This window comes from Pempheris klunzingeri, chromosome 7 (genome assembly GCF_042242105.1).
Source record: "Pempheris klunzingeri isolate RE-2024b chromosome 7, fPemKlu1.hap1, whole genome shotgun sequence".
Lineage (NCBI taxonomy): Eukaryota > Metazoa > Chordata > Actinopteri > Acropomatiformes > Pempheridae > Pempheris > Pempheris klunzingeri.
In genome coordinates this window covers 14,078,452-14,104,624 of record NC_092018.1, presented here as the reverse complement: position 1 = coordinate 14,104,624, position 26,173 = coordinate 14,078,452, and the positions used below count along the sequence as shown (strand labels likewise).

Sequence of the window (26,173 nt, the reverse complement as noted above, 5' to 3'; positions counted from 1 at the left end):
GGTCCTAAAGCTTCAGATTCAAAGTCTGAAATCACAAACCCCCAAACTATGATAGAAATTTTGTGAACCGAATGTGAGTGTTAGGAAAGAAAGTACGTGTGTGTGTGTGTGTGTGTGTGTATGAATATGTTAAGATAAGACCTTAACAAATGCGTTTGTTTGTTCCTTAAAAATGCTGATAAAGAATTAACCAGATCATGGGAATATCTTTAAACAGAGACTCTGTGACTCAGCAGATAGCTCTCTACTGTTTTGCCATCATGTCTAATATCATAAATGATATCATAAATAATGTCATATCAACATCAAAGTATAATGTTTTGCCATTTCTGATGTTTTGTTGTGTCATAGGAATGGAAGATAAATGAACACTACACAAATGTGTCACATATGTGACACCACAGATGACATTGAAATAATCCTAAATCTTAGGGGTTCCCACCTTCGAGGCAACCACTGATTTCCAGTCATTTCAGTGGGCTACAAAAATCATCTTGCAGTGACTTGAAACTTGCTCGATGAGGAAAATCCAATAGGTTGAAACTATGTATTTTTTTGTCAGTTATGTTATCATCACATTGTGAGCTTGGATAAACTTCTTATTATTGTTGCGTTTAAGGATGCTCTGTCATCTGAGATGAGATATGAGTTGGCTGTTGAACAGAAAAAACCCCCACCAATGCTTGCTCACTGTTTGTCTTTTGGATTAAAATGTCAGAGTATGTAATTCATAAAATGCTTTTTCGGCAGAGTGTGTACAATTAATAGAGACTTATTGAAAAAGTGATTATTCTTGAGTTATTACTGAAAAAACAGCCTTTGGTTGATTAGACTCCATTATGAAATGATTAGGTTCAGCCATTATTTGAATTGAATTTGGATGGAGTCTAGACAGAGATTGTGTTGTAGGTCTGAAAACGGAGTACAAAGAGACATCCTTCAGAAGTTACATCTTCAGTTGAAAAACTGCACGAATGTCACCAGCATTACCGAGGAGCTCATTGGAAGTGACCCGGAGATGAGTCTGAAAAGATGACCATTTAACACTCAAAGCCAGCTGATTGAGTAAAATAAACAGCACTATGATGACAGTGTGCCAAAAAGTAGATTTCCTCATTCAGTTTTAGCTAATCTTATTTTGCAGGATGTTGGAACATCCTTGAATGCACCACTGAGTTGGGGATTTGAAAATACCTCCTGTTGGCAACCACACAATGATAGCATAACTTTGTCAAAACAATAAAGGCAGCATATTGCTCTTTGTGATGGATTACCTCTGTCGGGCAAGTTTCAAATCTCTGCAAGTTGATTTTCATATTTTACTGGAATTAATGAAAACCAAGCACTGCCTGGAAGGTAGAAAATCAATCTTGAAACTTGTGGTATGATTCAGAAAGAAGCCAACAATAAAGTAGAGTGCAAGCATTTTGTGATTAACACGCTAAAACTTGCAAGATCACCAGTATTGAAGTTTAAATCTATTGACCTTTGTCTTTTCTGTCTCTTCTCAGGATCACATCCCAGTCCCGTACCAACCAGACTCCAGCAGTAATCCCTCATCCACCACCTCCTCCACCCCATCCTCCCCGGCTCCCCCCCTGCCCAGCAGTGCCACGCCCCCCTCGCCGCTACATCCCTCCCCACAGTCAGCGCGGCAACAGAAACAGTTCAACTTGACAGGTATTAGAATGTGCAAGACCTGATACAGTGCTGTATATGGATCCGTGTATAAAGTATAATTAATCTGCAACTTTTCATGTTGTGTAATGAAAAATAAGCTAAACTGTGTCCTTTAATCTGTGTGTGAACTCATTTGAGCATAAATACTTAACAAACCGTTCACATGACTTCAGATCAAACTCCAGCTCTCCTTTTGCCTTTTCCACAGCCTCCAGTTATTTCAAATACAAACAACAGTTCATCTTCCCGGGTAAGTTCCTTATAATTGATCATTACCCACAATACACAGCATCCAGCTCTGGAAAAGTAAAGAGGAGGAGGATCTTGATTTGGATTTTTCTTTTGATGTTGTTGGTGATTTTCATCACCTCACTTTGGCCTGCTTTAAGACTCTGAGACCCCACACCCACTCATTGCTTGTCTCATTTGGTTCTCCTAATGAGGTGTCAGTACCCAGATGTTTTGCTTTTGCCCACACTGATACCACAGTCTTTGCTCATTTGGCGAGTTATTACAGCCAAGCAAACCTGGAGTGGGGTGAGGGAAAGTAAAAGATGTTATTGAGATCTGGGGGAGAGAGGTTTTTGGAAATAAATATACTGCATGCAGCGTGGTACCCAGGTTCTGATTATTGTAGTCACACATATTGTTGTCCGTTTTTCAGCTTTCAATTACATGAGCTACCTTTATGTACTACTTACTGTTCCCATCAGTCTACAAGCTTGATACCACATTCACTTCATAGTTTACTGCAAATTCTGGCTCTTGTTTAAAAAGAGACAAGAAAACAAAAAACACTGGCATCCTAGGGGCAATCACAGTATGATTTACAATTTATCAATTGATTGTATTCACACAAGTGGTTATTTTTGGTGTCACAAGGGGCACAAGCACATCCCAGCTTATGGCTTTGGTAGAAGGTAAGAATACTCTGTCTGTCTGATCACAGGCTGGCTCAGCTTCATACCACTGGCCAATTTAGAGCCTTCAATCCTCCTGGCTTGCTGGTCTTTGGAGTAAATCCATGCAAACATCCATGCAGGCTTTACAGAGAAAAACATAACCATGTCTTTGTCTCTGTGAAGCAACGGTGCCAGCTACTAATGCAACATGCCACAAAGGGAATGTTTTTTGTGGCTCCCACTTTGTGTCAGATTGTCAAAAGTGTGCCAGCACAGGAAGCAAACGTGGCAGCAAATGGTAGATACAACACAACAGCTGACCATACCTATCTTATGTTGAACCAGAGTGCCTCCAAAGACTAGCAGAGAATTCAACCTGCTGTCTCTCTTTTGAAGATGATATGACATGCAGTACCACAAAGCATACCACCGTTACCACCATGAGGACATTCTCTGCACTGATTGATATTTCCATGTAAAATATTTCAGGAAAGACATATGGAAATGTGGAGGGTTTCCATTATTCCAACTCCTTTGCTCAGAGAGCATTGTCTAATGCACACCAGGTCCACAGAAAAATGACAATGTCAAAATGTAAGCGAGATTGTTGGATTCTAGCTCACTGTCAGCGCTGGGCTTTTAGCATTGTAACTGTGTTCAATCCTTTCATTTACTCTGTGATATGAGCGTTCCTTGCAATCACTGTATTTAGGTTCTTTCTTTCATTATGACAGAGAGCAACGATAGCTTTGAGCAGAGGGCTTGAAGTGGAGATGGCTTTGGTAGCTGTGTCAAACCTATAGGAGGAAACATGGGCAGACCAAGCAGCAATCACAGTTTTTGCAGTCTCTACTCGATGTGGTCTCTCTATAGCCGTCCATCCATCCAACCTATAGCTGATATCTTTCACTTACATTATTGTAAACAATGTTAAAAAAGGAATTAATTCTGAATGCCACTCTGTTCTAATTTGTTGATTTTGTGACTCTCATATATCCAGATGTTGCTCCCGAAGCCCCACCAAGCAGAGCACCGCAGGTCATCCTGCACCCGGTTCTGTCTGAACCAGGGTGAGTAGATTCAAGTCAATGAAATCACGTGTCTACCTTTAAGGAATTTAAGATAGTACTTGTGATCTTCATCAGGCCCGCGTCTCTCCTCTCAGTTTTCTTCCTCTCATCTGCATGCTCCCACGTCTCCTCCTCCCTCCTCTGCTTCTCTCCATGGCTGCTGGTCAGAGGCCAAGCCAAACTTACTGGAGCACGGATATTTGGGTGACAATTTCAATGCGAGGGCCGACATGACGAATACTGAGAGACTAATGTTAGCATAGCCTTTAGTTCACGCTACACTTGGGATGCCAACTGGATTTTCACTGGCTCTTTGAGCAAGCCAGTGGTCACGGGAAGACAACCGGAAGAGGAGGAGGAGTGATGAGATGCCTTTCGACCCAGATGTTAATTAGATTAGGGTCTCAATCTATCACAAGAAACAGGCCATGAGAACCTCCATCTATAGGTGGATGGTCAATAATGATGAAACATGGACCGTAGATTGTGATGATTTAATCAAAAGCAAATAATACCACTGTTAATTTTATTTTCAAAATATCAGCGCTGTCTTGAAAAGGTCCTAGACATAGGGAATGTAAATAGTATGTTTTTTTGTTTTTTTTTTAATGAAGGTATAGGGTATGGAGCTCTACATGTTAGTGCTGCATCTTTTAAAGCTGTATTTGATGTCTTCATGCCACAATCCTATAGCAGCTGCCAGCTTTGAGATAAAAAATGAAAAGGATCATCTGGAAATAATAAGAATCAGAAGATGATACAGGACTACAAATAATGGCATGCATACATCACAGTAGGCTCCATATGTGTTTGAATAGATGAATAAATTCTTTGAGCTGTTGTGTTACAGTACATTCATTACCATAAGCATTATGATGTGACGTACAGATGCAGCAAATGCATACAGGATTTTTATTTTGCAGCAAAGCAGCAGAGAAAGTCAGGCCAAGACAGGCTGGTCTCTATATGAGCTAAGTTGCAGCTGTGTGGGCAGTTGATCTTTAGGGGGAGGGAAACTCAGTGAAGACAACATGGTCACTGTCATTGGGATATAATAGACACTTTGAATGAATATGAAGTTTTATACAGGGAACATTTTCTATTTCATTGGGTACGTGGACAGATTTGTCCAGAGGGTATTGTTCTCCAAACCCCTCTGCTATGTAAGACCTGTGTAGCTCACCCTAAAACAATTATTTTGTTGTCAATCCATCAACAATTACAACTCTCATGCGGCTTTGACAGCTAAGACCTTGAATGTAATTTTCGTTATTTACCAACACAATAATCATGAATTCATCTTTATCAAAATGATGATGTCAGTACAGCAGTAGACTAGATGCACCTTTACCTAGATAATGATTAAAATACTCCCTTTGCGACATGTTTTAGCAAAAAACATGTTCTCAAAAACATCAATGAAAGAAACCATCTATTAGCTGAAATATTCTTTTTTAGGTTGAGGCTAGTAGAACATGCGCGGGTTCTGACATCATTGGTGGTGAAATGAAGTATCTATTACAGTAAGTGATAATTTGCCAATATGTAATCCAGTTTGCCTACAGCCGCATCTAAAAGGACCAAAACGCCCCAAACAGTTTAAAAAGTAAACTTCTGAACAAAAACATTTAATTCTTACAAGTCTGACAAATATTGGATGCATTCAGTGACCGTGACAGCCTGGTTAATGAATCTAAATTGATCAATGACCGCTCATTTCGTGATGATGAAAAGGTAAAGAGTGGAAGTGTTGAATGGTAAGAGAATGCCTTTGGTTCGCATTGCAGGTTTCTCTCTGGTTGTTGAATTTATGGGTAAGAGGCACAGAAAAGCTACAAAGTTTATCACCAGCAAAAATAGTTCAAATCTACTGTCCTTTACAGCAGCCACCCTCAGTCAATAAAAGCATCAAATTATTTATTGGCTTCTCAGGCAGCCGTTTGCAGCTAAACATTTAGAAATTGGATAATGAAGACATCTCTTGAAAAATGGGTGTGAATATACACGGAAAAAATGCTCATCTTAAGCGGCCGTGTCTTTGAGTCTCACCTCATTATTATATCTCTAGATGGACAGTTTCACCATTTTACTGTTTCTCCCTCTCTCACTCTCTCTGTCTGGCGTTCTCTGCCTTTTGACGGATGTGCCTACATTAGTGCGCTTATGAAACCCATATTCCTCTGATTTAATTAATGCTATTGTCCCTCCTTCCCCACATCTTTGTATGCTCTTGCAGCTGCAGCTGGCAGATTTCTTTGGCCTTAATGGCCTCATCCCAGGGTTAATGAGGGCCTGTCTCAGACCCCAACACCCGGCAGGTACCCCTCATTAGAGCAGAGATCGAACCGGTGGTAGGGGCCCTTGGCGCCACAGGAATCACATATTATTTTATACACTGTCTCACCTGTGGTCCAAGAGTCCAAGATTGCTTTGTGAACCACTGTTAATATACCACAGAGAGGTTGTGAGAGGCTACATGCTGGTGTAACACAGCCAGTTATGTTGACGAAGGAGAATTGGTTGAAGAGGGGAAATGGGTTCATTTCTGTTGTGTCCTTGGCTCCCATGGTGTGGGTGACAGTGTACATGCCGGGGTCAGAAATTAATAGGGGCTCGGGGCGCAAATGCACTTCAAAGTTCATGAAAGTACAGTAAAATTAAAAATTAGGGCTATATAATGCTGTTAGTAATTAGGAGTGCCCTTTTTAGACTTAATCCTGTTCACATTTTATCGCTTTATCAGTCAAATAGTGTTATGTGTGAATATGCTCATACCACCTGTGGACCACTGCAGGTGATCTGTGGTATAAAAGCCTTCAGTGGAGTAATTCTTTCCAGTGTTATCAGTGGGCATGGATATATTTAGTTATTCTTTAGGGAACAAAATACACTAATTGAGTAGAATAGTACCAAACAAAATGCCAGTGCTGCGAAAAAATAAATAAATAAATAAACAAGACAACAAAATAAACAAAATTTGAAAATTATCACAGAAATGAACAAAGAAAGGTTTGAGGATAGATGAGTTTGAAACCATGTAGATGAATATACCATATTCTGTAATGTCAATCACCGGTCCGAAAAAGAATGTTTGTAATGATTTAAATAAAGTTTTACTAGGCAGAATGAAACAGGCTCATCTCATAGTCATTAAAATTGCCTCAATAAGGGACCTTACTTAGTACAAAGGGATTCTGCATCAGCAGAATGTCTCCTATCTTTTAAAAGCAGACTGAAAAGGTTACCCTGCACACAAAATACTGTGGCAGACGATTCTTCAGTCCAGCCTTGCAGTTTTTTTGCATTGTGTAAAGGTGCTCTGCTGTACAAAAATGCAACTCGAATCAGCAGCAAACATCACAGCCCTTTGGAGTTTCAGCAGCGCTTAAAGATTCCAGGGTTTGAGGTTAACTGTACCATACAGTAACATGTAATAAATCTTATTTTGAATGACAAGACCGCAGTAATGCTACAACATAATGTATGGGGATTCCAGTGCTATATCAGGTGCTTTGGCATGAAGTCAAACACAGTTCTAAAGCAAGGCTACCACAATGTTTCTTTTTTATACAGCTATTATACTATTATATTACATCAGGCTACTCAGCATGCAACCATGAAGGTATGGGTCCCAAATTGAGCTCTACCTCGAACTACATGAGTATTTGCTACAGGATGCAAAGCATGTGTGGAATAAAAAAAGACAGATGCTTGTGGTTCTGCTGCATCGATTTTGAATCTTTTTTTTTAGCGTTTGGAGTGCAATGCTAAATCAATGGTGTATGCTTTTAATAATAATTGTGGTAAACATGTCTACACAAAAGAAAGGTATTACACTTAAGTACACCACTGTTTAGCTCAACCATTAAACTCTGCCAATTTAATTTAATGAAAATAGTTGCACTAAACAATATTTAAACATTACACTGAAGGTCTTGTGTCTTATGGGCAATAAATAAACATTTAAAAAACTGATAGATTGAGCCAAAACTACATTAAACAACACGTTATATGTGTGAAAGGAGACTAATTTTATTTACACTGTTGTCTCATGGGTTGTTTTCTACGTCTCTTCTTCTTGCCTTTAGGAATGAGGGCAACCCTTTACTTCAAATCGAAGTTGAGCCCACATCAGATGTGAGTCCTTCTTTTGATCTCTAAGTGTGACCTTTGTGATGTTTTTGAATGTACGAGAGTGTACGGTTTTTTATTCATTACATTACTTCACTTCTCCACATTTTTGTCATTTGTAATATCGGTGTGGAATCACTTCCGAATCTGAATGAAGACAAAATACAGCTCTCATCATCACTTGTCGCAGTCATTTGCGAGAAGGAGAAATAACAAAGCCTAACAGATCGTCATCAGTGTTCCTGTAACAATGATATATTTTGAGAAAATGTGATGCAGATTGCCTTGAATAATATTCTAGCGGGCATTTTTGAATAGGTCATTTTCACTCCTGCGGTACATTATATTTAAAGTCAAATCAGAATAAATCATCTAGTTTATCCCTTCGGCTGTTTTCCCTTTTCATAAATCAATGCAATACATCAAATTTTTTTGTAGTTTATTGCTTTAACAGCAGTCCGTGTTTCAGACTCACACAGTTTGAGAAAGATGATTTGCTATTTCATGTACAGACAACATATAACTATGTGTATTTTTTATATATATGTGTGAGTATGTTTATGATTTATGTTTATGTTATGTACATAATATGATGCCACAAGGCATTACAGTCAGCAGATAAACAATTGTGTATGTATCTCTCTCCCTCTCTAGCTCTCTCTCTCCTACTTTGAAAGAGGTTTTAGCAGATTGTAATCCTCCAGCTGCTGAATGCCATTTGTCAGAGTAAAAGAATTTGACATCTTGGTTGAATATTTTAACACCACCTCTTTGTGTTGTGTGAGGGCATTTTAATCACCACACTTGCAAATGTGTAAATCTGTGAAATGCAGGCTCACAGCTACTCAAGAACAGTTCAATTTTGTCTTATTACAGAATGAGGATGGCAACGACGAGGACTCTGGCGACGAGTTCGAGGAGATGAACCTGTCGCTCCTGTCGGCTCGCAACTTCCCGCGTAAGGCCAGCCAGACCAGCATCTTCCTGCAGGAGTGGGACATCCCATTTGAGCAGCTGGAGATCGGGGAGATGATCGGTAAGGGGCGCTTCGGCAAAGTTTTCCACGGGCGCTGGCACGGCGAGGTGGCCATCCGCTTGATCGACATCGAGCGCGACAACGAGGACCAGCTCAAGGCCTTCAAGCGGGAGGTGATGGCCTACCGCAACACTCGCCACGAGAATGTGGTGCTGTTTATGGGGGCCTGCATGAGCCCCCCACATCTGGCCATCATCACCAGGTGAGGATAAAGATGTAACAGGTTGTCGCACAGAAAGCCTGGAAATCACCTCTACTTGTGTTGTAGATGTAACTTAGTGTGCTGCCACACCTCTTAGTTACAAGCTCATTTTCCTTATTTACTGCAATGCTGTCCATCAGCAACACACTCAAAAATCACACATATTTAACTATGCGTACTGACTGGTTTGAGTTAGAAAAACACTGTAATCTTGAAAAAGTATGAAATATTTCAACCCATTAAAAATCTATCAAAAATTACCATATTTTAAATGTATAACGCTGTGTAAAACTGAAAGAGATAAAGGAATCAACAGCTGTGTGCAAATGTGCATTATATTATAAATGTGGATGAAGCTTGCAAAATGGTTTTGGGCTGAAGGCTGTCAACTATGACGTTTGTGTATTGTCAGCACCATACAAAAATAGTATGTATTTATTTAAATTCTTTCACATTTGTATGTACAGCATGTCTGTCATGTATTTTATGTCAAACAATTAGCAATTGTAGGTAACTTTTATATTCCAAATTCAAATAAAGTGGATGAAAAATAGGTAGAGCAAACAAATAACTTTTTCATGGGTACCCTGGTCATGTGTTCCTCCAAAGGCCATTTGTTCCTCACTTGTTTCTTGCTGACCACTGAGTCATCACAGGTCTTAAATCTGTGGTTTTCTCTGCTTCTGAACTCTCAGTGATCCTCTGTGGTTAGGTAGCTGTTTGGCCTCCAGACCCCGTGCTTGTCCCCTGGGACTCATTTAGATCAGCCACAGATCAGCCTCCTTCTGGGACAATGAGTTTAGAGTGGCTGATAGATACAGTGAAGCGTGCAGAGGTTATGATGAGAACAGGCGGCTACTGTTGCTGAATGGATGAACCACCCACACCCACATCCTCTGCTGTATTTGTCTTGACTACAGTTTATGGTTATAGTGAATGAATTGTGTCACGTGGAGAATAACTAATTATTTCACGGATTAGTGATCACATTTTTTGCAGCAAGTATTTTCTCATTTGTAACAAGGACTTTGTTCATCACAAGGAATACTTTCTTGTTGAATTAATTAGCACAGCTAATACTGGTCAAAAGGAAATTGTTTGGATATTTGCGGCTTTCCCACTGTCATCTCCACAAGCTGTGAACAAAGAAGGATATCTAACAAAGAAAATAATTCACCCCATTGTCTCGTCTCTTGTGCTTTTGTTTAAAGGAAAATTGGAAAAAAAAAATGGATAGAGAAAAATGGATAGAGAGGGATTTCCATGCTGGGTCCACAGTTTAAAAATGCTTCAGGAAACGAAATGTAAAAATACGACTATTCCCATTCACTGTATAACATTCACTGTGGTTGTAAATATCTTTTACATTGCAGACTGAATGATAAATGACTGATTGACTGATTGATTAAGACACATGATTGCAATTGTATGCCAGCTGAAATTGTCGTGAGCGCAGTAGAGCTGACAGATGAGCTGGCTGCTTCTCAGGAGCCCTCACTGCTGATTGCTGATAATAATAGCAAATGTCAGTGCAACAGGTGTCTTTGTTATCCACCAATGCTCTGCTTCTCCTTTTTCTTAAGAAGGCAACTTAAACATGCAATCTTTATCATGCTGTTGCAGCCCAAAGTGCAACATGATAAACGTGTAAAATTAAAGCTGAGTGTGGTTTATTGGTTAATTAAGGAGAGTTTTCAGGTAGTATTAGTGGGAACATTAATATTGATTGTTTCTTTTTCTTCGATTGTTTCATTTGTCACAAGATACTGTGGATCGATTACACCGAGCATACAGAACAGAGTTATCTGTAATATTACTGCTGGGTTTTTATATGTGGATATGGCAAAATTACTCTGCTTCAAAGCACATAGGTGACTTTCAGTGTGTTGAGGGGTCCCCGAAATGCAGCCACTGTGTCCTCAGCATGGCATAGCCACAGCCTGTTTCACCAAGGTGTGGCAGTAATTGTTGACATAAGATGTAATGTTTAAAGGTGTTTACTGAAGTGACATTAAAGTCATAAATCACATTTCTGTGAAACGAGCCCAAGGGAAGAGAGCAACTAAATATAGAGTTGCTGTCAGGTCAACATTGGGCATGAATATGCATGAACTGTTGGCTTCGGGTCCTTTGTTGGTCACCTGCATGGCACAGTTGGGGTTGAGGGCTTCATGTGTGAGGCAGGGGGTGGTTGTAGAGCTGTCTATTAATATGCCGTAGTGATGGCTCCCCTCCAGAAATATGACACCACCTCCATGCTCCGCATTGTAACAGCTTCAGCCTGGCACAGAGTGGGCCCATGTTTCAGCTAGAACGATGACATTTTATCCTCTAACAACATCTCAAACTGCACTGAGACAAGTCACTGACACAGACTCACACATTAACTTCAGGGTGAGTCTGTGTATTGGCTAAAAGCAGCAAAAACTCAAAAACACATGAGCATTAAAAGATGACTGGTTAGACGAAGCGAGTGCAGCAACGTGCAAATTGAGAAGTTGTGTCACCAGCTGTTGTGTCATAAGTTTACTCTGAATCGAAGAGCAGTCAAGATTTTGTTAATATTTTTGAACATGAACAGTATTGGGTGGGAACCGCGAAATCGTCAAAGGTGTGAAAGTCCATGTTCCTATCAGTAGAAAATGCGTGTCATGACATCAGCTATGTTCATGTCATGCAAACTGTAAAAACATCAGCCACCAAGCTATGATTGTTAATAAGAATAATTTGAGATGACATCAATATCTCCTACTTGCTGAACAGCATCCACAGATTGGTGCCAAAATGGTTACAAACCCACCATTGCTAGGATTAATCTAAACTGTAGTGCAGTTATGGTGCAATACAAGGTATGAATGAATAGTCCCAAATTTAATTGATCAAAATGCATTACACAAACGTACCATGGATCAGACCTACAGTAATGATTGTAAAAAAAAAAGGAATCTGACTTTGTTTTTTCCACTGAATTATTACATACTGTAAGTCAAAACTTTGAAATCTTATCCTTGCCTTTTTCTCTCTCTCAGCTTGTGTAAAGGCAGGACACTTTATTCTGTGGTGCGGGATGCCAAGGTTGTCCTGGATGTTAACAAGACCAGACAGATTGCACAAGAGATGGTCAAGGTAAAATAACTAAATGCTGATTCCCTTGAACACTTCTGCAGTACATGTCGCGTTACAGAAAAGTCACATGGCTCCTTCTGTCCTCAGGGGATGGGCTACCTCCACGCTAAGGGGATCCTACACAAAGATATGAAGTCTAAGAATGTGTTTTATGACAACGGCAAAGTCGTCATCACCGACTTTGGGCTCTTCACCATATCGGGGGTTTTGCAGGCTGGCAGGTAATTGTGTTTAATACACACCAGAGACGGGAGCAGTTTTTCGGCATTTGCATTAGAGGACTTTGTATTGGCAACCATGGTAGGAAGTAAATAGTCTACATTTCGTGACTTTGGCAGCAGTCAAACAAACAGCTTTATTTTTACATAATTGAAGACCAGTAAGTAAATACTATGTTGACTGTGAGACCATTTATTAACAATAACAAAGGGATCACATTAAAATAGGCGACAGTCACTAAACATACATTATTTTAAGTAATGCAAGCTGCCACAAACCTTTAATTTGGTGTCAGCTTCTCAGCTCAGATGCATTTTTGCTCCTGTCAAGGAATCTTACTGGCCCCCGTTGCTTTCAAAACAAACAGCCTCTTTGACAGGATTATAGATAATGAGTAAGACATGGTGCTACACTTGAACTGCAACTCAAATTGTTATAAATTAAAGGCAAGCTGTTTGCATTTGGTCCGTGGTTACAGTTGTCTTTCCAAGTCTCCACTGAAGAACACAAACAAGAAAGGTGTTCAAGAGAATGATAAACCAGGTCAAGGTTGAGCAGAGAAATTCAGCATTGGTTAGGTGAAGCTGAAAGTACATAGAGTACAAACAAACAGAAATGTCATATACAAAGAAAACATTGAAAGACTAAAAGGTTAGGGTAAAATAATGCACAATTTCATGGTCTGCCTACATATTTGAATAGTGTTTTATTGCTCTGTCTGCACTTTATTTGCATATGTTTGCTGTCACTATATTGTTCAGTGCCCCTCATTTTAAAAGAATACTTTAACATTATGAGAAATATTCTTATTTGCTTTCTCCTGCTGAGTTTTATATGACGTCTCATCTGTGCAGTAACTAAAGTAGATAGAGCCAGAATCGATTTCAGGGGGAAACAGCTAGCCTGGCTCTATCCAGAGGTTAAAAATCCACCTACCAGGACGTTGTATTTTATATTTTTTTGTTTAATCCAAGTTGGTTGCCTGGCAACATCACTATGACAACAAGACTCCAGAGGAAGACACTGCAGCCAAGCCGCTGTTCACCAAGAAATAGTAACAACAGAGTAAAAAGTAACTGAGTAAAAAGTAGTCCTTTTTATGTTTCTATTTCTGTATGTTTTACACAAATTAGATTAAACGTGTTAATTACTGAGCAAGTCTAGCAGTTTGATTTCCAATGAATTTGTATGATTGTTACACAGCCTATAGGTGACTTAAGTAAATTGAAGGAAACATTGTAATAGATAAAATGTACCATATGCTCAGATGGTGTTACAGATATTGGTTGTAAGTTGCATCAATATGCGAGTGATGCAACTGCAAAGCACTTTGATACAATAATGTATCAGCAACATCTATCTATCTATCTATCTATCTATCTATCTATCTATCTGCAATGACAATGTGCTGTAATGAACATGCAGAATTGTAACATCTTTATTGGCTTGGCAGCACAACACGTCAGATCAATAGACCCTGATAACCTCCACATTTCCTCATTCTGCAGCCGAAGAGAAGACAAACTGAGGATCCCCAACGGCTGGCTGTGTCACCTGGCCCCAGAAATCATCCAGCAGCTGTCTCCAGACACGGAGGAGGACAAACTTCCCTTTTCCAAACAATCAGATGTCTTTGCTTTTGGGTAAGTGTCCTCCTACCCTCCTGTTTGTTTGTCCAGGCACAATTGGAGCCTGATGTTGGACTAACCCCATTGTTGACAGAGACTTTACAAACCTCAAATATCTGTGTGAATTTTAATTCTTCCTTACTGTTACAGAGCAGGTTCCTAAAACTTCACATGGCATGACAAAGAGGCAACTCTCATTAACAGGTTTTTCAGATCTCATTATAGATACAGTTTCTCTCTGCTTACTGTACAAAGACAAAGATGTAAAAATACGCAATATTTTAAATGACAATTTTGCTTCTGTTGTCAGACTTTAGATATCCAAGTTGGAACCATTTAATGAGAGCAGGGCAAACAATTTTAAAACTTAATTGCTTAAAAAAATATCTGATTTTGACATAGACTCCACTTGGGGTCATATATCTGATTATGGAGAAGATGCTGGCTTATCCTTTATGAATGGACTCTTGCTTAAGGTGGAGCTGAGGGAGGAAATGGTGCTCAAATAAGCATTGGTAGCCGGAAAACAGCACCAAAAAAAGAGCACCGTAGTCCGTGATTTGTTCCCCCATGTGGGCGCAAGAGCAGAGATGGGCAGTTTTTCATTTAAATTTGTAACATACTTTAAGAGCTTGTTTTTTGTGAATTTGAAATACTTAAAACACATTAGTTAATATGTAATTTTGTTGTTTTGTTTATACTGTAGAAAAAAACTGTGCAGCCTAATCACAGTGTTTGGCTAAAAAGTGAATCACATGACATGTCCTGTTGGGTCAGTCAAAGAGGATGCTTTAGTGTTTGGTGCAAATTTCCTCTGAGATAAAGGTGTGCAATCAAAATATTCAGATGTTACAGCCAAGGCTGTCGTACTGAATGACATTAAAATGCAACAGAAGAAAGAAGCAATTGAAACACATGTGCTATAGAAATATACTTACTAGCTAGTGACATTAGCATCTCTTCTGTGGCAGCGAACACAAAACGCGGCCTTTCAGTGACCTTAATTCTGAGTTTATAAAGAGACTTTCTAGCTAAATTAAGTAACTCCAAGCAGCAATCTCAAAGATGTCAGTTTTGTTCTCTCTGGTAGTATCTAGGGCAATAAGTGGTAAGTGGATTTCATAGAGATCCACACAGTGTCCTTGTAGAAGGTTTTGATGTCATATTTGTTTCTTTTTCTTTGGATTTGCGCTACTGCACAGTGTTTCATTGTCTGCAGTCATCAATCTATTCTTTGTTTGTTTGGCCATAATAAGTATCACTAGCAGGGAACAGAAAAACCGTACGCTGCCTCCGCCTACCCTGTCTGGCCGACCAACCATTGCTGGGTGATGGATGCCACTTGTGATTTTTCACTCAAATGCCAACTCGTCACCCAGTTTATAATACTGCAAATACAATGGTTTTCATCAGTGGACCATAGGCTCAATGACTCTTTGGTTAGCTCATTTGGCAATAGTGACTAAACAGACAGTTATTTAATTGAAAATCTTTAGATTATAACTTTAACTACCACTAATAGCATAATGAACTTTTCTGTGGCTGTGCCAATTTACAGATAATCCTGTCACAGATCGGGAAAGACTCCTACAATATAATACTACCAGTTAACGTTAATTGTAATTTTGTATTTTTTAATTACAAATGACTTGTATTCTAATCAAATACATTTTTCTCCTCAGTATTTTGTAATGTATTTAAACACATTTGATGAGCAAGTATTTATATTTTGTAAAAAAAAGATACTTTCTGATGTATTTGTGCCCATCTCTGCACAATAGAAGGTCTGGAAGCAAACAGAGAGAGAGTTAGCTTCTTGAAATTTAAACTGATTGCATAAGTGCAGGAAGACAAATGTGTAAATTAGCCAAGAGACATCAACTAATTGATTAAGCAGGATGAGGAGAGGAGAAAGGTTTACATATGAACGAATGCTAAATGTAATTTCATGGAAGCTTTTACATCTCAGCTTGTTTAGTGTTCACCAGGTGACGGCCTCAGCTGCGATGGGGTTTTATGTTCAGAACAGGAGTGTGTGAATCGAATAGAAAAATTCAACCTTCATCAACAATCAATCATCAATTTAAGGAAATGGACATTTCAATGGCCAATATTTCCCAAGAGGCAAAAACATTTTGAAAATATAAATATTGTGAAAACGGTGAAGATATGTTGAACAAATAACTGTAAAGAAAGACAACAAGCATTAGATTTTTCAGACTGGCAAAAACCAAGGACGTGTACGCATTAAGGGTCTTAATGATTCAGCAGTAACTTCACTTGAGTTTGCAGTTTTCACCTTCATTTTATTCAGAAAACGTGCTGTAACAGAAAGTAAACAGTGGTAATCATTGTATTTCAGGTATGTTACCTTGGATTGTTTTTTCAATTGCAGAATTGAAATAATGTACAATTATCTCTATTCATGTTGTTTTTTTTGTTGCTGCATGAAAGCTTGGAATGCTCTACCCACTTAAGCAAAATGCAAGAGCATTGTTGCAGAGAGTTTTTACTTACTCTTTTGTGTACTGCAAATACAGCGGCCTTGAAAGCGTCTTGAGATAACGCTGTTATGAATTGCCGCTATATAGATAAAGATTGATTGATTGAGGGGGGGGACCAGCTAGCCTGGCTCTTTCCAAAGTGAACAAAGTCCTTCTACGAGCACCTGTACAGCTCAGTAATGTAATTTTTAGTGTAAAAATTCAGTAACTTCCTGGAGTCATTTTGTCACCGTGAGGTTGCCAGGCAACCAGCAGAGACACCTCTGAGCAGAATAAACAAATGAGATATGTTAGTAGATATAATAGTGAGCTTGAGAGGTGCTGGTAGGCGGATAAAGTTACCTTTAGACAGATGCAGGCTAAACATGAGAGTGGTTTCAATCTTCTCATCAAGCTCTCTGCAAGAAAATGAATAAGCAAGCTGTCAAATTACTCCTTTAACACAACACACAACCAAAGGAGGTGTAAAAATACTTAATAAAATACAATAATAATTGATATCAAAATAGTTATTGATACCCATTTATGGAACCCGCTCTGCAGAACAAAACATATTTTTCGTGCATTTAGGCAGTTGTAAGATTGCTATCTGTTCGCAAAGCTGTCCAAAATGTAACCAGCCTACCATGAATTCCTTTAGTCAAATATACTGTATGTGGTATTTGCCTCAGTCATCAGTTATTACATACAGATTGCTTTTCTGCGTGTCACTCAAACCAAGGTGTCCTCCCCCTCCACCTCTAAAGTCCAATTTTAAATTTGTCCTAAGTTGATTAAAAATCCCCATGGCTCCTGTTCTTCCTCTTCTGCCAGTACTGATTCATTTGTGGGGGTGGACCCTGCTCGGTTGACTCCTAGCACAATTGCATTTTCAGATGGTCCCCCATATGGAGGTTTTGTCGCCATATCATTCTAAAGGGACAAAGAGTGCAGCGCTGGCGTACAATGTCCAGCTGCTCTGTTAGCTCTTGTGCTACCTAGAGGTCACCCCGTGGCTGTTTTACATATTCGTCAACAATAAGCTGTCATTTTTCCCCCCTACTCATGGCAAGAGCTATTTTTATGCTACTCAAACTTGATGTGCAGGAGCAGAACGAAAACAGCTGCCTGTTTGCACAGGGAGCAGTAATCGAAAAATTTGCTTTTTCTTTAACTTCTGGATGAAACTGATCTTCAAAACTTGAAGTTGAAGACAAAATACACGCAATAGCTGGCTTTTGCATACATCACAATTTAACTGTGCAGAAGCAGCATCTGCGGCTATACATTAATCTGAAAGCTGATCAGAACCGTTGAATTTGATGGCTCACTGAAATCTTGCCTTGCAGTGTTGGCACTGACTGAGATGTGGAGCGTCCATAGGTGTGTTTTGAAGACAGTGGTGTTATTCTCTTGATCAGACAGTTCAAAGCACTGACCCACTCTGTCCCTGTGTCTTCACAGCACCATCTGGTACGAGTTACACGCACGTGAGTGGCCTTACAAGAGTCAGCCAGCAGAGGTGATCATATGGCAGATTGGCAGCGGGATGAAGCCCAACCTCGCCCAAACTGGCATGGGGAAGGAGATATCAGTAAGTTTTTCATTTGTCACAATTCACAAGTCATTTTATCAAAAGTTAAGTGAATTTGCTCAATATTTTTCATGTTTAAGCACCCATTGAGTCCTTAGCCTCTTTCACTCATGGTTCCCAGTAAATAACCTTTCAGACACCACTAGTGATGCAGCTACATTTAGGAACATGTCTGTCCCACACCTTTTCACACATGCCATGGCAATGCTGGAACATCTGAGGCAAAGGACAGTCCAGCAGATGGTGGTAATGTAACACTTATGAATGCCTACTGACATAAAATTCAACAGAAGAAGAAGATGGGCGTACGAGTATACGCAACTAAAGACGTCTATTATTGTTTTCAGGAACGTGGTGGGTGGAGAGCTATTTTTGTCCAATGCTATGGTCAGGCATCAATTAGTTATCAAATCACCTGTCAAAGCTTTGAGCAGGTAACCATGAACAAGTTGCAGATTCAAATACATCATCAGCGGAGTCTTCTGATTGGTTTGCTCGTAAGAGTCTCTTTCGTCAGACGGTTCTTACCCTCTATGAGTCTCTGCGATGTTACTGCTTTTATTCATTCATTCACAACACAGCTTTACTGTCATTTTTGTTCCAACGCATTTTATAACTTTGAAAAAATGAATGTTGTATGATAAAGGCGAGAAGCAGTCTGTGGCTAGTTTTACAGAAGTGCTTTTTACCAGAATTATTCTAGCCACTATCAGGTAATTTTCCATTCTGAATGACCTGATGGTTACAAGATGTGTTGAAAAATATTTTTGCTTTAATTAAAGACAGATTTGACTGAGACAGTTTTTCACAAATGTGTGGAATTTATCAAATTAAACAAATGTGTTCATCTTAACAAGGAGTGTCAGATCAGAGTTGGTCTTTTAGTCCAGGGGTTTCAGCTGACTCTGTGGGCCCCCTCTTAAGAGAAGTACTGACAACTGCAACTCTCGCTTGATAGTATTGGCCTCTCCTGTCTTTGCAAAGTGCAGTGCAACACGCAATGAATCCTTGGTTGCCTTCACTTTCCTCCTCCATTCCCTTCCCCTCTCCTTGAAAGACCTCCACTCTCCACTTGAACACAGCTTTAGGTTGCTAATTCAGCATGCTTAATCTCTACGTGGTGGCATATTCCTGTAGGTCACAGGCAATCATCAGCTAGCATGTCTTCACAAATCACACACTGAGGCTGTGACCTATCACGAGACCCAGTCAAAGTAAAACCCAGCTCAGGATGTGTTTCATATTTCTGGCATTTTGGTTTAGCGCCTGTGGTTTTTGGCAGCTATGCTTACAAATATGTAACTTAAAACACTGAGCTTTTTTCCACAGCCACAGCTGCTGCTACAACTGCTCACTGTGTTGGAGAGCCGGCCAAACTACAATAACTAACTTCCAGTCGTTTTCAGAGTACTATCATGCACTTGTTCCTTCACACAGTGCCACCATTTCAACTGGCACACCCCATGGTTTAAAGGCCTCTGTTGATATTATATTTGAGAAAAGTATATTTGGGTCCAATTTTAAAGAGTAAATACACCACATTTATTCACTCTTAAGCCTTCCCTCTGATACACCCCAAGATGATTAAATGCAAAATGTCAACATTGTTCCAACTATTCCTGTTTTTTTTCCAGGACATTTTGCTTCTGTGCTGGGCGAACAAACAGGAAGAGCGGCCCAGCTTCTCCAAGCTGGTAGATTTACTGGAAAAGTTGCCAAAACGGAACCGTCGCCTTTCCCACCCAGGGCACTTCTGGAAGTCAGCTGAGTATGTCAAATGAGTTAGAGACACAAAACAGCAAACAATCAGCAACTATAAGAAACAGCCACCATAACTCTACATAAGTAACCCACCTCCTTAAAGAATGCACTGAATCCAAAAGCCAGCCCAGTGATGAAAACTGCCCATGCTGTGTGTACTTTCATGGAATGTTGGCATGTGTGTGTACAGATAAGTTGACTGTCCAGCTTCTCAAAGTCGGGACTCATAGTTTTTTTGGTTTGATTTAAACCATACAGGATGTTTTTCCTTTATCTTTTTTGTCCTTTACTATTGACTTGATCCCTTCATAATATTTGATTAATTTCCTGGATGTTTCTTGCTTGTAACTTTCAACTGATCATATCATCTTGGACTGAAATGTAGATTTTTTTTCCCATGTCTTCTTTTGTTGGTTTTGAATGAATGTAACTGTTGTACATCACACATTGTATATTTTTCACAACATTGTCTTGCCATTCCTTATGTCTGTCAACTGTGTAGATCATTTTGTCAGTGTTACCTCATAGTCTCTCATGTGTGGGTGTCCGTATAGGCTACATGCTTGTCTCAAAAGCTTTATTTAACTTTAAAATGTCCTCTTATTTACACCGTACCATTTGAATGTGAAGAGGCCCGCGTCCCTGTTTGTGTGGGGATGTGTTGGCACGGTTCTTTGATGGGAGACTGTTCTCTGATCAGACTGTGCTTTGAATATTGTCTGTGAATATAAGTGAGACGTTTGAACAATACTTTTTGGGGATAAAAAAAAAAAGCCGCTGGTCAGACCAGGACTCCCAGACTTGACGCTGTTCTGTGAAATTGCTGACACTTGAAATGTATCTCGTCAATTGTTGCAGAACTAATTATCCTTCAGAAATGCTATCACTGAGCCCCTCAACCCCCGACACCCCCCTATTCCCAGAAATAAATGTATATGATTTTACTTTAAATAGCTAATGATAGATACAGAATATAATAGATACAAATCTAACGCTTCCTACTGTTTAGTCAGTGCAGTTAAGTTATTTTATTCAGAACTTTGTAGACCCTAATCAGTGACAAAGTGTTGAAAATGACACATTAGCTTTCTAAGTAACTAACTGTTTTATAAAATAGTTTGGAAAGCTAAATGGATCAAAGACCTGATGCTAATGAGCCTGGGTCTTAGGACCAGAATGATTTGGATCTGTGCAGGAAAAACAGGTTTTAAGATTCCAAGCTCTGTAATGATGTGACTGTTAAGACGCACAAAGGGAGAGCACATGACCTTTAAAAAAGGCAAAACAAAAAGTTTGAGCTTGTGTTTGGCTCGTTTAAATATGTTCGCAGTTGCTTAAAAGCAGTGTTGTGGTCACTATGAATTGCAACTTTTAAAATTCATCCTGCCTCAACTTGAATTTTCTAATGTGCATTTTCTTTCAAATCCATATATTTCATAAACATTTAATACAATAAAAAACACATTGCAGGCAAAAGTTGAGCTACCTTACGTTTTCTTTTTCAAACCACTGATGAATTAGTTTACGTTGAATCTTTTAGAAATCTATCATTTATATATATATATATATATATGGTTACTTATTATATTCTTACACTCTTTCATTAATCATCGTGATAATTGGTTAAACTTTCATATTGTTGACCTTTTTACTTTTTACCTTTTTACATATTCTCTATTGGATTTCATCTTTTATTCATTAATGTAACAAACGACTTGCTATCTCTTGGTATTAACTACACTACTCATGACTACAACACTGCTGAAAAGGTGACTGTAGAGCACAAATTATTCTTAAACTTGCCTTGTTTTTTTAAATCTTGAAAGATTTTTATTTACACAAACCTACAGTGTGAATTATCGAGTTCTTGGATTATACAGTAAAGTGACAAGTAAGTAACTTAAATCTGGCTGAACTTTCCCTTTAACATATCAGAAAAGACATATCAGGATGCTGAAGACCACCCCAGGCCATTTTTCTACTTCATGCTGTATATCATAATATATTTTAAATGTATGTTTTAGAGATTTAACAAATCTGAGTCATGTCATCATGAATTTGAAGCTGTGGCACCATTCGAGCTGTATACTGCTTTTGATTCTCTCTAGCCACGTCAAATAGATAGAGACAATCCAATCATGTTAAATAGCCATTTTCCACATCATTATATACACATCTGTGTGTGGGAAAATGCATACAAACAATCTGCTGCTGTTTTTTGGAGTCTGTCTGTCTATTTTGGAATTGCTGGGATTCAAATATTGTAAGTGGATCATTTATATTTGTACTGTTTACAACTTTCAAGTGCATGAGATGGACTATCAAAGATTGATTCTTGTTATGAAAAAAATAATCCTTCTACACTATATATAAAAAGTATGTGAGCATTTTTCTGATGAACTGTTGTCCATTGAGCAGTTTGATCTCAATACTTAATGAAGTTTTACGTCAGGCTTTGCAAAACTTTTCAACAGCTTTCTTTGAGAGAATGATTGTTTCAGAATATTTATAGATTATATAAATGATAGGACTAGCATTTAAATAAAAAAAAGAGTTGTGACCTGTGCACATGCTAGAGTTGACAACAACCTGACTGGACAACAATCAAAGATCTAACATTAGTGCCAAGTGTACATAACAGATTGTAGACTATGTTTTATCGTCACTTGCCGTAATATCAATATTCCTTGTGAAATTTTTGACTTCTTTTTTTTTTGAATGTACAAATTGTGTTGTGTTTTCTTTTTGTTGTTTCTGTTTTCTGTTCATTTAATTTTCTTTTCATCCATTTTCCTTCTGATTGCATAAGCATTGATAATGTGTTGTTTCTTTTCCTTGATTCCGTCCTTGTATTGTAGATTGATAGCTCCAAAAAGCTTGTATTTAATGATGCCTTATGGTCCATGGCTTAGTGATACGTAGATTTTGATCACAAGCTCTTTTATTTGCACTCATCCTTTACAAAGTGTATGACAATAAAAAGATGTTTTCATTTTGGATGTTTTCTGTTTCTTTTATGTCATTTTTTATCTTAGTCGACCCTTATCCATATTTTACTTTGGTTGAAATTTTTAGCACGTCTTTAAAGAGAATTTAGTGTTGAGTCAGTGCTTACTACCGAATTAATTGTCTATAATCACTCACTCTTCTTTTAGTGATGTGATATCTTTTCTGATGTTGTGTGTACTCAAACTCTAAATTCTTTAAGTGATCCTCAATGCAAAATCTGTTTTAGAACAAAACACCCACCACCTGTAGAACAGTGAACTACTAAAAGGCAAAACCTTCACCTCTCACAAAGAACAGTGGTTATAGTCAGACTAAATTCACAAATTTGGAAATGCCTCTATTCTCGCTTTCTTGCCAAGAGCTTTGATAAGAAGATCGGTATCACTCTCATAACTGTCTCATGCATAAACGTCTGTAAGAAACACATTCCTGAAGTCTTGTCATCACCGTAAGGTTACCAGGTAACCAACCAGGAAGTCACTGCATCCGACCAGCACAGAACCTGTAATTTTTTTTATCTTGTTTTTGCACAAATTTTACAATTTGTTACCAATGGAAATAGAAAAACTAAAACTAACTCTCAGCAAGAAAGCATACAAGCATATTTCCTTAAAACATTCTTTTAAACAATTCTTTGAATAAAAGAAACTCTTTTTCTGTCAGATATTCCAGGCACTATTAAACATTGGATAAAGATCCTGCTTCCACTTGTTGCTTATGTAATGAACATATAATACAGCAAGCAGCCACTCTGCAGTTCTCTGTGAATGATGAAACGGTGACATTAAAAGACCAATTCAAATTCTATGAGCTGAAAAATATTCCGAGCTGCCCTCACCATTAGAAAACGAAACACACAATGTGGTGAATAGTATGCTCATGTAGCAAGAAACCAGATTGAAAAATAGTGATTTTATTTTTCCCTCACAAAAACCTTGTGGAAATAGGCTGAAAAAAAGACTAACAATCCTCTACAAGCTCCTCTAATTAAGCTGTTGGGTTAAGGTCAGTTTAGCTGGGTTCATGTAACATTACAGAGAACTCCATATGTTTAACTTACTGAAAGCAGGAAACATACAAGTGCGATGCTCCTGAAACTAAATTATCCCTTTAGTAAAGTACAGTACAAACCTGTTAACCTCTGTTAGAGATGAACAGTCTGCAGTGATAGAGCTTGTTGACTCTGATGCAGCCCTTCACACCTTGACTCCTACTTGGGCTCATAATAAACAACAGAAATATAGAATTTAAAGGTAATAGAAAACAGAACAGAGCTAACAGAAATGTCTGGTAATATATCACCGGCATGTAAAATTCAGTTGTAGCACTGCCTAGACATTTGTTTCTTTAGTTTAAAAAGAAGCTTTTTGGCCTTTGGAGCTGCCCTCCGTGCTGGAGAAAGGTGATGAATCTATAACAAACAGCACAGCAGGAAAAAGTGATCTCCAAGACATCATGTACACCTGGCATTAACATGTGACCTGCATCTGGATGTCATATCTGGATAATGAAAATTGTTTGGATTGTGAAAAATCAATGTTTGTAACTGTAATGAGGGGGAGATTGGTTTTGGCAAACCATTTTTGGAGCAGACCTCAGCCAGAAGTTCACCCAGTCTGTGCAGCATGAGTGTATAATTAACAAAATGAAAAACCTCCACCAAGGCCAGCCTGCTGAAAGGTCAGCTAGAATTCTCCTCCCCCTTAAACAAGCCTGGTAAAAAATGCAAGCAAGTCTTACAATATGCGAATTAGCTAGGCGGGGCTGGTGGGTTCAACAGCCAACATGGTGCATTCCAGGTCACGGGAAGCAATGCCATGGGCTCTTTAGTTGTAGCTTTCGCTGAGCTGTTTTAAAATAAGTCAGGTGCCCATATGAACATTTTAGCATGTTTCTTCTCTTTGTAATCATTCCTGCTGTTTAAAGAGGACATTAAAAGAACCCTTCTTAATGTGTTTTCAAAGGAAGTGAAGATGAACAAAATCCATAGTCTTTGTTCCATGCATATACAATCCAAGGTTTATCTGAAGCTAGTGAGGTTTCAGCAATAAGTCATATTATGTAGATGTCTTTAAACGTTTTAGCTTTTTAGTAAACTTTTTAGTTTGAAACTTAATTTCCACTGATCATTTTCCTGTTGGACTCTAAACAGCAAACGTTTTGCAAAAAACAGATATTTTTATGGTTTTTGTCCCCCCCCATCACTGTCTCCTGTAATCACATGGCCAGTATGAATGAAAGGGATTAATACAGCGAGCAAAACCTGTTTTGATGTTGGTATGCACCCCCGTATTGTTTAAAGACAGCCTTGAAAAATGAACCTATCCTTTAAGCTAGCATGATGATGTGACCGAACAGATTGCAATCAAAATATGTGCATTTACGCCTGCATTTCCCATCCAGATAGGACATCCTGATAAAGGCCAAAGAAAAGTTAATGCTAGGTGTAAATAAGATCGACACTAGCTACTCTGTATGTGCTAATTCAATGCACATTTGAGAAAATCGTAGTGGTTCAGAGGATATTAAATATGTGCACTTTTTACACTTTGAAATTAGTTCCAAGTTCTAAATGAGGGTGTAATTAACTATCAGTGAATCAGTACAAATCCCAAAATCTGGTGTGTTTTCTGTCTTCATTTGTCTTCAATGCTGGTATACTGATGACAGTGTGTGCATGCTTGTGTGTGAGTTAGTGTGGCATACAATGTCAGACCTGTGAGTCACTGCTTGAAGAGAGGGTGAGAGAGAGCTAGTTAGTTAGTGAGGGCATAGAGCGGGAAAATGGAAAGATAGATAGATAGATGAACAGATGAGAGCTCTGCACAGTCAGTCAGTCCTCCTTCTTTTTCTCTACGTCTACCTCCATGTCCAGCCTCAGCCACTGAAGCGTAAAAAATACACATCACCCAATCCCAGGGAGGCTGAAGCCCATCAGAGCATGAATGTTTGGTTTGTCGAGATTCCTAAAAGTGTTAAACCTGGTAAGCTTTAGTGTATTTCTTGTTACAGTACGGACAGACGCAAAGAGCAAAAATAAAACCAATTGAGATTCATTAATTGAGACAATTAAACCAGATAATACATCCACAGACTGAGTTTATAATGGATAATGATTAATCTGAGTGATGATAATAATAATACATAAAATATATTAAAGTCCAAATTAAAATGAGTTGCTGACACGTTTGTAAAAAATGAAAGCAGGAGCGTAACTCTGTATCAAATCCCAAGGGATCAAAAGATTTAGGTGATCAGGTTCATGTCCAGACTGTCAGTATTTATAGTTTCACCTGTGGTTATTTAATAAGTACAGGTGAAATGAAAAAATG

The 26,173-nt window shown here is 38.7% G+C and overlaps 1 protein-coding gene across 1 annotated transcript in view; it reads left to right on the top strand.

The window, feature by feature from the left end:
• Positions 1-19,852, top strand: part of ksr2 (kinase suppressor of ras 2) — an 88,583-nt gene extending 68,731 nt beyond the window's left edge. Inside the window, exons 12-21 of the mRNA XM_070834167.1 lie at positions 1,512-1,680; positions 1,889-1,930; positions 3,583-3,652; positions 7,741-7,789; positions 8,660-9,021; positions 12,051-12,147; positions 12,235-12,368; positions 13,875-14,009; positions 17,942-18,071; positions 19,706-19,852. Of these exons, the coding sequence (XP_070690268.1) occupies positions 1,512-1,680; positions 1,889-1,930; positions 3,583-3,652; positions 7,741-7,789; positions 8,660-9,021; positions 12,051-12,147; positions 12,235-12,368; positions 13,875-14,009; positions 17,942-18,071; positions 19,706-19,852 (1,335 nt within the window). The remainder of the gene's footprint in view (positions 1-1,511; positions 1,681-1,888; positions 1,931-3,582; positions 3,653-7,740; positions 7,790-8,659; positions 9,022-12,050; positions 12,148-12,234; positions 12,369-13,874; positions 14,010-17,941; positions 18,072-19,705) is intronic.
• Positions 19,853-26,173: the final 6,321 nt, after the last annotated feature.